Below are 13313 nucleotides of genomic sequence, written 5' to 3' on the forward strand. Positions count from 1 at the left end.
TTTTAATTCCTCTCTTTCTCCTCTTTACAGATTTATTCTTCTTTGGCTGCTTGCTGCTGCGCTGCTCCTACTCGCATTCCACCTTGCATGCTCTCATTCAGGCTAAGTTACCATCCCTCTTTGTAGTATTAGTATTAACACCCCCCCTCCACATCCCACCCCTTCCCTCCACTCCCCTCCCCATCACAAGCCATCATCATACCATCAGATATTTCATGGTGATCATCATTATGTATAATCCAATTACACAGTCATTGGTTCATATCATATCAGCATGGGAGAAATGGAAATAATATTCAGAATAAATTTGAAAAGTTTACTCAGGGAAGGATTGGAGCTTGTACCATGAGAAAGAGGACGTTAAAATCAAAAGGCGCATATATATGTTTCTTTTATTGTTAGTACATTACAATATATATTTCAATATATCTCACATGATCAAATGAGTCCTTGGGCATTAGTCTAAAGGTTTTGTGCAAAAATGTGGGATTCTAATAGTAAGTTATCCATTTGGCTTCAATTTTCAAGGATGTTGTAATAATTAGCCCCCCCACTTCCCCACCCCTCCTCTGACCCAGGCCATGTTTGATCAGCTACAATGTTAAGATATGGTTGAGGGCAAGACTGGTGATGTCTGTAGTCTACTATTAACCAAAATCAGATATACATTTGAAACAAAAAAGGACAAAAGAAAGTGGATGTGGGGGGGGGAGGGGGAATGGTAAGGGAACGTTAGGTGCTAGTGGTAAAATCAAACGTGAAATGAACTTGCTTCAAATGATTGGTGATTATTGGGCTGTATTTCATATGGTTACATTCAAAAGTATATGGGAAGCGAAGTTAAGTTATCCATGGCAATTGTGAGGAACAATTTAAAAAGAGTTACTCTATAGGTCTTACCTGCGACAACAGTCCATGTTGTTCAAGAAATCAGTTTGTCGATTTTTGATGAGGAAAAAAAAAATCATTAATGAAAAGCAATTGCTCATAAAGGCTTAATATTTGGTGATTGGTATCTAACTTTTCTGCTGCAATTACTAATACTAACACAACTCTGATTCCCTTTTATTTAATTTCAAGGCGAGATAAAATAAATGATGTATTTCTTGATTTCTAGTGTAATATTTTATATATTACTCACTCTTCTTTAACAATTATGTATGTCAAAGCATAATATGTTTGAATGAAGGTAGATACAGGTACATATGGAAGGTTCCTGTTAAGTCAGTAGTGCAAAGAGAAATTTTGTTATTTAACTTATCTATTGTCATCTTAAACTTGTTTTGAAGATCTAAAGTTTATGGAGGTTTGCATTACTTGATATATTCTAGACATGAGATTAATTCTTGGGTTAAATAACAAGAATACCTAACAGCTGTTTGGACAGCTAATTTATAGCAAGGTTTATAAATGAGATACCAATATTTGAGTAATTCTTCAGTTCAAACATGGTATGCTGCTACATATATCAAAAAAGTTATACAAGTTATCAGTTCATTTTCGATTTATCCAACATTTGTAGACATGATTTCTATGTAAGTTTAGTTTTCAGTACTCTTACAGGACTTTTACAAGAGGCATATATGCAACATTGACAATATGTTTACATTAACCATACATTAACCTTGACCATGTGTGTATGAAATTGACCTTATGTGTATAACATTGACCATGTGTGTACGTACAACATTGACCATATGTATACAACATTGACCATATGTGTACAACATTGACTGTGTGTGTACATCCCATCATGTGTACAACATTGACCAAATTCATACATTGACCATATTTGTACAACATTGACCATATGTATACAACATTGACCTTGACCATATGTGTACAACATTGACCATATATATACAACATTGACCGTGCGTGTATAGCATCCATCATGTGTACAACATAGACCATATTTGTACATTGACCATATTTGTACAACATTGACCATATGTATACAACATTGACCATGTGTATGTCATCCATTATATGTGTACAACATTGACCATATGTGTACAACATTGACCATGTGTACATCATCATATATGTATACAACATTGATCATGTACAGCATTAACCATGCAGACAACATTGTCCATATGTATACAACATTGACCATCTACAAACTTTAATTATGAACATTGGTGATATATACTACTGACCATGTACAACATATTATATTATAAGACATGACAATGTACAATGTTCACTCTATTGACCATGTACAACATGAATCAAGCAGCATGGACTGTGTACAATGGCTGACCATATCTTTGTACAACATTGACCATTTACAACGTAGACCACTACACATATACACAACATTGACCATGCACGTATGCAACACAGTTTTTGAAAACAGATTTTGAAAGGTAATAAAAGAGTAAAACAATAAATGAATCCTGACATAATACTGAATTTAAGAATTTATTTTCTGCTCAGGTTAAACGTTCTCCGGCAAACGTCGTCCGAGTTCATAGATGATGGTCCAGAATCCCTTACTCAGGACCTTAATGATCATCATTCTTTGTCCACACCCACAACACCGGTCAAGGAGTTGCCCGGTGGTGGACGACGTCCTAACAATGCCACCCTTCAGCAGGAGATGATCAGTTCGTCGACTTCACCCGATAATTCTATTGGTACGTCAACCGGAGTCCAGACCAACACAGAGACACAAGCTACAGTGGACACTGTAGATACTGAAACAGGTATTGTGGTAGGGCGGTTACCATAGAAACTAAGACAGGTTATGCAGTCAGGTGGATACTGTAGATACTAACAGGTATTTTGATAGACTAGTTACCATAGAAACTAAGACAGGTGATGTGGTCAGGTGGATACCGTAGATACTAACAGGTATTGTGATACTGTGGTTACCATAGAAACTAAGACAGGCGATGTAGTCAGGTAGATACTGTAGATACTGAAACAGGTATTGTGGTAGGGTGGTTACCATAGAAACTAAGACAGGTGATGTAGTCAGTTGGGTACTGTACAGAGACAGGTTAAATAGTATGGTGGATACAGTACAGAGACAGGTCAAGTTACTGAGACAGGTAACCTGGATAGCCTACTTAGAAAGTTAAGTCAATATGGCAGATACCGTACCGTCATCAAGGGAGACATATTAAGTGTGCTTCATTTTCTTTCTCTTGTGTCTTATCATTTCCTTACAGTGATGACACCTATCGATAACCGCAACCTTAGTCCTCAAATGGCTGAATTCGTTAACGAATCACCAGAGATCTTTGGAGATGGTGGAAAAGCTGAAAGACCATCGCATCTACCAAATTTACAAAGGTTACTAACATGATTATATTTATCAGATCTTGGAGGTTTTTGGAGTGGTAGCTTGGTTACCATTACGACTTATGCCATTGTTAAATGTTTGATTGTGTGTGTGAGTTGTACATACAAGGGCTTTGAGCATACATGTTTATCTTGGCGTAGCAGGACTTTCTTAGTCAAAAGAATTTTGTGTGCAGCAAAAACATAGGCTTTGTACATTCTTCTTTGTAAGGAGATGTTGTATGGGTCAAGTAGTTTGTCATAGTGGCCAAATTTTTTAAGCAGGTAGTGGGTCAGCCTCTTCTGGGTGTTGTTTTGGAGGGGGGTGGGGGGTTGGGGGTGTGTGAGGTGTGTGAGGTTATTGGACACAAATTCAAAGTTGACTAAATCCCAAAGAGTGTCTTGACATTAATTCATGACTTGGAAGAAAGTGACAGCACCATGGGAAATTGCTAAAAATCATACTAGGCGATGTCTTTATGCCCCTTTCTCCCTTTCCCCTAAACTGCCATTTAATGAGAAAGAACAAGCCAATGACTCAATAAAGCTGATATATTAGCCCAAACCTTGTTAATTTGCCATTGATACTACCCTCACCATTTTCAAACTTGATTCCAAATCCTTTTTATGTCAATTCAAGATAACAGTTAGGTACGAAAGGTGAAATTTTTCCCCGGTTTTATCTTCATTTGCGATATTAACTCCCCCACCACTCACCCTGTTCCTCTTCTTGAGCGCTTCCCAGTAACATCATCTAGCCAGGGAATATTTGATAACGCATTTTGTCATCTTTGCAGGGCAATAACAAACTATACCTTTTAATAATCTTTTGCACTCTCTGTAACAGTTTCCAGCAACCAGCTATTTTTGATGAACTCGGTGCTGAAAATGCAGCGGAGCTGGATGATAGCTTTAATATTACAGGTAAGCAAGGTTTGATTGATGCTCTCAAATATCTCACTGAGTCAGTGTACATTGAGGTGACATAATGGTTTCGCATAACAATAAATGATGCAAATTAGGCAACTTGTTATACAAATACAAAGATATACAGAGCAGTTTTTGTTCACAGGAACCAATGTATTTTATAAGAGGCAAACTGCAGGGCCTCCAAAAGTGCTACGGAATATTTGAACACTTATTTAAGTCCTTGGACATTTCTTTTGTACTTCAACAATTGTCTGATTCACAATAACTCATCATTAGTCTCTTGCCTTGACCAGTGTTTTCAATTTGTAATACAGCATGCTGTGGTGGTGTGGTTGAATAATGGCATGTGTTTGGTAGTTACTTTGACACCTAATCCAATGGTTACAAGTGGACTTATCGACTGTTCTTCTTAGTGTGAAATAGCTGATTTTTTGTCATTTTAATTGCAACCTTAGGTAGCCTAACACATAAACCATGTTGGAAATTGAAGCCTAAGCTTTTCAAAGCTGACCCCACTTCTAAAGATTGTCAGTTTCCTACAGTTTTTAGCTTAGTGATATCCATTCACTTAAAGATAAATCATTGTTCAGAATATCAAGAGGCTAGTTTACATACTTTCAATATCCTGAAAATGTTGGCTAAATCTCTGCATGTGATAAAAGTAGGAGAAAAATACATATTTTAAAGTCATTTATTTTGCTGCCTATTCTGTCACTCTCATGATTTGTTATTATCACGGCAAATTAAGCTATTGCCACCCGCATTTCTCTTTGGTATGTACATGCCAGCACATCCAATGTTTACTTTTCTGGTCATATAATAGCATTCAAAACTACTTCCTTAATGATTTTTCCACTTTTGTTTTCGCTCTCGTTGGGAGGGAAACAACCACTGCTATATTTAAATTATTTTCAGGCTTGTGTCATACAATAAGATTATTCCTTTTATGATATAATTTCCATTTACATACATCTATTATTCTTGTCATCATTTCATTTTCTCCCTCTGCCATCGCAGTGGATCCTTCAGAGTTTTCTGGTGGGTACAAATTAAGGTTGTATTTCACATTCGTAGTTACCGTTGACCTGATGGTCCGGGGTGAAAATTTGTGACTGATGAAAAGAGGAACATATTCTTATCTTCCCTGTGAAATTTATATAAAAACTCCTATTTTTGATGATATTGATAAAATCTACTAGTGTTTATCACAGTTGTACCATATAGGTGAGCTTGATGCACACAGGTGTGATGTCATGGTTACACACTGAGATTAGAATGTTTTGTTTGGCTCTAATTTTTCATCTTTATTATTTTGATCTTTGATTGGACAGGGTTCCATCTTTGCCTTAGGAGATGTGAAAGGTAACAAGATACCATTGGGTCTGGTGTAATTCATATTAAAATTAATCAAAATCTGGAGGTCGAAAATTGGATATAAATTGTGAAGAGAAACAAACCACGAAATATGTCAGGATGCAATTTATGACATCACGCCTGTTTGCTTCAAGTTCATTTACGCTGCAAGACCCGCAGGCTATAACTGCCGTTGTCTCGAAAATTGTAACTACGAATTGAATGGAAATTTCACCGGGATGCTTAAAATTCATTTCCTTTCATCAGTCGTAAAATAAAACAATAACATTTTCACCTCGACTATCCTTCTGAGTCCTGCAAAGTTAGTTCTCATTAACGAGAGGATCTTGATATAAACAATAAGTGTAAATTATTCTGTACGGATCGTGAATCAGATTTGCCGCTAGATTTTTTTTCTTGTTTTTGACTCTCCAAGCATGTGCATCTCCTTACATGGTTTCTTGAAATTTAATTCCAGTCTCAATGAGTTGTACATCTTAGGAAAGTTTATGTCCTTGTCAGAGAATCATTTGTTAAAATTATCGGTATCCAAAGTTATGTTGTGATGTTCTGTTTACCTCATGTAATCCTCTTGTGATAGCTAAATGTCCCCCAAAAAATATAAAGTTTTTCGTGTAGAAGCATTTGAAAAAATTTGCATGCAAGGTGTACACTTCTTAGATAAAAAAAAAGTGAAATAAATATTTTTTTATATCCATAGTAAAAGAATGAAATGTCTGTACGATGTTTAGTGCTCGAGTTGTGTGTATTTAAACTCACACATTCTCATACCTGATTTAAGGAATCAAACTTTAGTCAATTCCCTTGGTTAGAGCTGCATTTTGGTTCTGCTTTGGGTTTTGGATAAAAGATTCATTCTTGTCAGAAAACCAAAATTTAATTTCTTGTGATGTGCCCAAGTTGTCAGATTTCAGTGGTATCATCCTACATACGTTTAAATCTTTTGAGAAACAATCTTCTCTGGTTGGACAACCTCAAATGAAAATCCCAAAATTTTCAACAAGAAAATTTTTTCTTGCAAAATCTTCTCTGTTTGTCGAAATAATTGAAGAAGCTTTGTTGTGATTCGATGACTCCTGTTTGAGACAAAGAGTGATTGTCTTTTCAAAGAAAATAGTTCTCCATTGTTTCTTGTGCTCTGCAATCGATTGAATGAATGTTCTTAACGCTAGTACGTCTATCTAATGCATGTACTTACCTACCCTTTCAACTCTCCAGTGTGGTTGTACTTTTTAAAGAAATGTTACAGATATTAACTGTAGTGACACCGTTTGGCCCAGGGGCCATAAAGGATCAATGGCCCTCCATCTTTAACATAAATTTACATATCAAATTCGTCGCTACCTTTCAATACTTGCACAAAAATTGCATCTACCAAAATGTATGAAAATCTTCACATTTGTGAATTTTTCAATGTCAAATCAAAAGCTATTTCTTTTTTTTTGCTTTAAAAATTTCTACTTGGTCAAATCCCTAAAATGTTACGAAGTACACTCCAGGTTTGCACATCTTACTGTGGTTTTACTTCAGGGCTAGTAACATGATTTTATAACAGTATGTCGGGCAGAAACAGAGGTGAAGGGTTGGGGTGCAGTCCCAGTGGAGTTGAAGGTGAAGATTAGAGAAGATTTGAAGGGAGGGAGAGTTAAGTGTAACATTATGCACATTTTTGTCTACTTCCAAACTTCAAATTTTCTATTTGAAAATTGCACAAACACATCAGTTCATGCAATACTTTTATCCAATTACTTTGTGCAATTTTTACTTAACCCTGGAAAAGCTACCCCCCCCCCCCTCTCTCCTCTCCTCTCAAGTGATCCACATAAGTTGAATACTTTCTTCCTGTCTTAGTGTTTTTGTTTATTTAATATATTCCTAATCTGTAATATTCCTGCAAGTTGCCTGTTTATCTGTTAATATATTCGATGACGTTTGTTTCCCAAACTTGCTCACCCCCCTCGTCCTATTCAGATGATGACAGCGATAGTACCTTTGAGGGTCTATCTACCCCTTTAACTGGTAATGTAACCTCTGCATGATTTTTTAGAACCATTCTGTGTCTTATATGTTTTAACATATTTTTTAACCCTTTTTACTTACATTTTTTAATGTCAAATTTTTATAACTTATGCTCACTTTTCAAAATTTAAAATGCAGACCTTTCTTTTCTCACAAATGTGTTTGTTTTTTCTTTCTTTGGGGCACATAATTATTGGTTTGACTTTTCTCGAAATCTGATCATTAACTTTCATCGATTGAAAATGTTTTAATACCATGGAAACATCTGTTCATGTTTGATATCTTCTGAGAAGAACCTTGAGAAAGAAACTTGAGAAAGAAACTCTGACAAGAAGCTCTGAGAAGAGCTACAGGTCATATCTTATGTCCTCCAATGGTTGAGTTATCGGTTTATTTTTATCCCTGTTAAGCGGTAAACTATTTTCTCTGGAAATGTTTGCTGTATTGAAGGTGTACATTCCTTTTGGTGGATGGGTATGGAAACATTCAGCAAAGATTGTCAAAAGGTTTTCTTGCTGATGTTAGCTTATAAATCCTGCTGGGTCTGTGTTGAGACTTTCTCTGTGTTAGGTGGTTATGTAAATCCTGCTGGGTCTGTGTTGAGACTTTCTCTGCATTGGGTGGTTATTTAAATCCTGCTGGGTCTGTGTTGAGACTCTCTGTGTTGGGTGGTTATATAAATCCTGCTGGGTCTGTGTTGAGACTCTCTGTGTTGGGTGGTTATATAAATCCTGCTGGGTCTGTGTTTAGACTTTCTCTGTGTGTTGGGTGGTTATATAAATCCTGCTGGGTCTATGTTGAGACTTTCTCTGTGTTGGGTGGTTACATAAATTCTGCTGGGTCTATGTTGAGACTTTCTCTGTTTCGGGTGGTTATATAAATCCTGCTGGGTCTGTGTTGAGACTTTCTCTGTGCTGGGTGGTTATATAAATCCTGCTGGGTCTGTGTTGAGACTTTCTCTGTGCTGGGTGGTTATATAAATCCTGCTGGGTCTGTGTTGAGACTTTCTCTGTGTTGGGTGGTTATATCCTGCTGGTTCTGTGTTGAGACTTTCTCTGTGTGTTGGGTGGTGACGGATGCTGTCAATATCAATACCAAAGAAATTATTCCATGGTTTTTAAAGAAAACCGAGCAAATCTTGCAGCATGTATTTTTTCTTTCTCCCCAAAAACTCAAGATATGACACCAGATAATTTCTATGGTAAGGTGTGATTGTCGTCTCAATATAGAATCGTTCAGTATGGATAGTATTTGTTGCATGTTGCGGGTCAATCATTTGTGTGTTTGACCATTGTATGTAAAGTGTATAGAACCACAGAGGAACACATAATCAAATGTCTTGCATGTTATACCATAGCCCTCCCTTGATGTTACATGTCGCCTTTCATTGAAATACGTCAATAGGACGTTTACTGTCAGTCGCATTTCTACAGCAAAATATTCCTAAATATCTTTGTTTCATATCAAATTAGGTATTCATGTTGATTATAAGCCAAAATATCGCAGAATTATGATTATTTAGAGAAAAGAAAAACTTTTCCTGCAAGTTTCTATCATGCCAGGTCCTTAATATCATTTTGGGGGGTTATTTGCATGAAGGGTTAATTTCTAGTTTTTAAACCCCAAGATAGGAACAGCATATTTGTGTCCGGTTTTAAACACCAGGGGAGCCTGACCGTAAAGTTCTAAGTGTGGCAGTATGAACTGAGCAAAGTCAAAATAATTTGTGCTGGCAAAAAAAAACTTTTTTATTCTTGATGTTTAGGACAAGTGTTGTTAACAAATGTCATTCTCATTTTTGTTGTTGATTTATTTCTAACTCGGAAAGGAAATGAACTGAATTGAGTGTAATAAATTAGACAGGCCAAAAAAAAAAGAAGTCTCATTGAAGGAGAAAGCTTGAATGGTAGCAGAATAATAACATGTTGACGCTACAGCATGGTTGACCATTATTTGACTGTCTAGCATATCCGTGAAAATGCTATAAATGGCTATGACTTTGTTAACTACCAGTGTGAAAAGACGAAGAAATTTAGTGAATGTCAAAATGTGTATGTTTTTCTTAATGTATTTCAGTGCTTGATTTGTCCTTGAAATGTAATACATATGTAGTATTTTTTGTTTGATATCATTTAGGTTAAAAATAAGGAAGTTGTCATGACGAAATGTTCAAAGTTTTCTGAGGAAATTTCTCCCTGATAGGAAAAAAAACTGTGTAGATATTTGTTAATAGAAGAGAAAGATTCATACAACTTTATGCTAAATATGGATTTAAAGGTTAGAATTATAGTATTTTAACATAATGAAAGTAGACTTTAGTGATATACAGTACTTTTTAGTTATAATTCGTTCGTCTCTTAAATTTATATTTACATAGTCGGAAGTCCTGATTACGCATTGCCATTACTAATTCATTCTTTTATACTCATGAATTAAATATCAGTATCATGTTTGCCTACAAACCTATTAACAAATTTAACCCAAAAAATATATGTAACAATTCTTTCTTTTGGGGAAGTTAAAAGGTTAAAATATCTATGTATGGTTTTAATTTCCACATATCTGTTGTAAAAAAGACATTGCCAATGCATGAATATCATTATCGTATTGTTATGCATAGTAGATGGTATTAAACAAAACTAGTGTCATGCATATTGAAGCAACTATAAGACTTCTCCATATTGCAAAATAAACCTGAAAAAAAAAAAAACAAGCTTGGAAGACAAGAGAAAAGGAGCATTTGTAATTTTCTATTGGAGGTAGCATACATAGGTCGTATAGTGAAGTCATTGCATACAAACCTTTTTATTAAACAACACATAAATATGATTTGTAAGATCATATTTATGTGTGTTTTTGTGTGTTTAATCTATACTTGTGGTCTCAGTGCTGTGCTCAATTCTACAGATTACTGTCACCTTGTGCGAGAAACTTTCTCTCTCGTTTTGCCGACTTTCATCTCTGCAATCTCTTGACCACCCTCAATCCCTTAATCCCTCAAAGTCTTAATCCCATATTCTACCCTTTTTATTTGTCATCTTCTTACCACTACGATCTTTTTCCTATTTCTAAAACAGTCCATTTTAAGTTTTCGTCAAGACAGATTTTTCTTTTCCTGTTCTCTGTTTTGTTTCATATTTGTTTGAATGTTTGTGAAATCATCCTGATATTTTAAATTAAAAAAATTCAATCATTTAATTTATGATTCACAATAATTTAAAACCATTTGCATGTTTTGTCCTCTTATTGCAGACAGTACTGATGCAAAACAATTCAATCTGCTTGATTAATATTGCTGTAGGACTGAATGGAAATTGAGTTGTTTTAGATTTTAAGGCATTTAGTGAGTTGGAAATTACTAAAATAAATGTCATAAAATATCACAGGTCAGATTTATAATGTTGTTGCCTAATTTCAATAAAAGGAAAATGTAAACATCGTTACTTTAATTGAAAAAAAAATTATAGCAGTTTGCGACATTGAAAGGTCTTTTTTTGGGGAGCATGCTTTGATTAATATTAGCTATGCATCTGAACTGCATTTCTCAAAGTAATTCTGCAATGTAATCTTTTGCTGAAACAGCTTTTAAACAGTACTGGCAATGGAGTCATTGTATTAGGGATATTTGTAGCGATATTTAACTGGTTAGTAAAAGCATATATATCACAAGCTCTGTAAACACCAAAGTAAATTCATTAACGATTGCCATAATCTGAAAAGGAATCTCCTTTGTCTAAAGTCCTAACCCCAATGTTCAAAGTTCGAGATATGTAAAGATGAATCATTTTATGAAGTATAAAGTGTCTTCTTCTTTTATATGCATTAACTTTGCCTGTCTATGTTTGTGTGTGATGGAGGTAAGGTTCACTCTAAGCTATGTTTAATATTTAAATCACCATTTTTAGGGATCATTCAGATTCATGACTTATGCCTCAAGATACAGAATATTTGCCAGTATCAAAACCCATATTTCATTTTCTCTATGACAGTGATTATGTATAAATGCAGCAAACTAATGTAATAGTGAAACTTCAGGAGAGACATTTCAGTACTTATACAGCATTCTATTTCATGTTTATTTTATGCATAATTTTCTTTTTAATATGTAATTTGATGTTGTTTTCTTTACAGGAATGGGCAAGGAAGTGGAAAACATTCTTATGGAGAATTCCGAACTCAGAGCCACCAAGTTAGTATTCTCTTCCAGCTTATTAAGGCCAACAGTATAAATCCCAAAAGCTTTTTTTCTTCTTAAATAAAGGGGTTTGATGACACCATGGCTTGGATAACACCATTTCTAGATAGGGGGAGGGGGTGGTGGGGGGAAATGTTTTAATATGGAGATAAGCAAAATGTTTAGTTGTTTACCTGTAAATGTATATGTTGGTGCCCTTCATCAACAAACAGTCTGAGCAGAGAGAGTGTTGAACTAAACTCTTGCCCCATCTTTTTAAATTTTCTGTGAAATTTTTTCTTTAATTTCCAGAAATGCTCTGAGCGTTGTGAAGGACGATCTGATAGCAAAAGTTGATCAACTGACTGCGGAGGCGGAACTAACCAAGCAAGAGCTCTACTCCATTCAGACCTCGAAGAACAAACAGAATCAAAGGATAGCTGAACTGGAGTCTGAAGTTAAAAAGTATGAAATGTTGATGTTACCCAAAAACAGCTTTAAAATCTTCCTCAATATTTATTGAGTTTTCTATGCAGTTTCTATGTATCCGTACATCCGGCTGGCTATGTTTAGCCAAATCCTGTGGTGGGGAGGTGTGTGTGGGGGGGGGTCGGCAGGTGGCTCATTTAATATATCAATTATTTATCAAGTAAAAAAATATCATCTGTCATTCATCTCGATGTAATGTTTCAGCAGAATAAAATTGGCATCCACAGACCACAGGTGAGAACTTTTCAAACCCTTTTTTGGTCTCCTCTGTCACTTTTCAGAACAAGAGAAGAGTCAGAGAAGTTGCGGGAGGTCGAGGAGGATGATGGCGTACCAATGGCTCAGCGAAAACGCTTCACACGGGTGGAGATGGCTCGTGTTCTGATGGAGAGGAACCAGTATAAGGAACGCCTGATGGAACTCCAGGAAGCTGTCAGGTGGACTGAAATGATCAGGTAAGGACTCGTGTGTGACCACTCATCATTGGTTTGACGATTCATCATGTTAGATTAGTCATAACTGTTGTCTCATTATGTGTGATGGTTCATCATGGTTGGCGACACATCATGGGTGATGAGTCATACGTGATTTATTAATCATTTTGTGACTAAAAACAACTTATGAGCTTAATGAATGATGATCATTCTGCTGCAGACAAGAGAAAAACTGTATAATACTCTATTGTACAATAGTGTATCATACAAAACACTATTGTGTAAAACACTATTGTATAAAACACTGTTGTATAATACGCTATTGTATAATACACTATTATACAAATAATGAAGAGTGCAATAGTGCAAATATTTCATGAGTTGAAAGATGGAATGTTCCATTCAACGAGGCGCAGCCGAGTTGAATGGAACCAATTACATCTTTCAACGAATGAAATATTTGCACTATTGCACGAATGGAAACCATTCATTATTTGTTTTATACAACACCTTCAAATTTGGATATAATTGGATGTGAAATGCACTCATGCAACAGATTGTTTTGAAAAGACAGGTTTCTCTGCTCTCTTACCATTGAAAAA

General features: G+C 35.6%; 1 protein-coding gene across 10 annotated transcripts in view; it reads left to right on the forward strand.

Annotated features, from left to right (window-relative positions):
- The window catches only part of LOC139980225 (C-Jun-amino-terminal kinase-interacting protein 4-like), a 51436-nt gene that overhangs the window by 13563 nt on the left and 24560 nt on the right, over nt 1–13313 (forward strand). For 6 of the 10 annotated variants that reach the window (XM_071991734.1, XM_071991738.1, XM_071991736.1 and 3 more), the window contains exons 6-13: nt 2443–2711; nt 3180–3303; nt 4139–4215; nt 5239–5259; nt 7567–7614; nt 11746–11803; nt 12101–12253; nt 12559–12732. In XM_071991734.1, coding sequence (XP_071847835.1) covers nt 2443–2711; nt 3180–3303; nt 4139–4215; nt 5239–5259; nt 7567–7614; nt 11746–11803; nt 12101–12253; nt 12559–12732 — 924 coding nt within the window. Of the gene's footprint in view, nt 1–2442; nt 2712–3179; nt 3304–4138; nt 4216–5238; nt 5260–7566; nt 7615–8791; nt 8816–11745; nt 11804–12100; nt 12254–12558; nt 12733–13313 lie in introns of all 10 variants that reach the window. The other 4 variants (XM_071991739.1, XM_071991741.1, XM_071991737.1 and 1 more) reach the window with 4 other exon arrangements.

This window comes from Apostichopus japonicus, chromosome 14, assembly GCF_037975245.1.
Source record: "Apostichopus japonicus isolate 1M-3 chromosome 14, ASM3797524v1, whole genome shotgun sequence".
NCBI lineage: Eukaryota > Metazoa > Echinodermata > Holothuroidea > Aspidochirotida > Stichopodidae > Apostichopus > Apostichopus japonicus.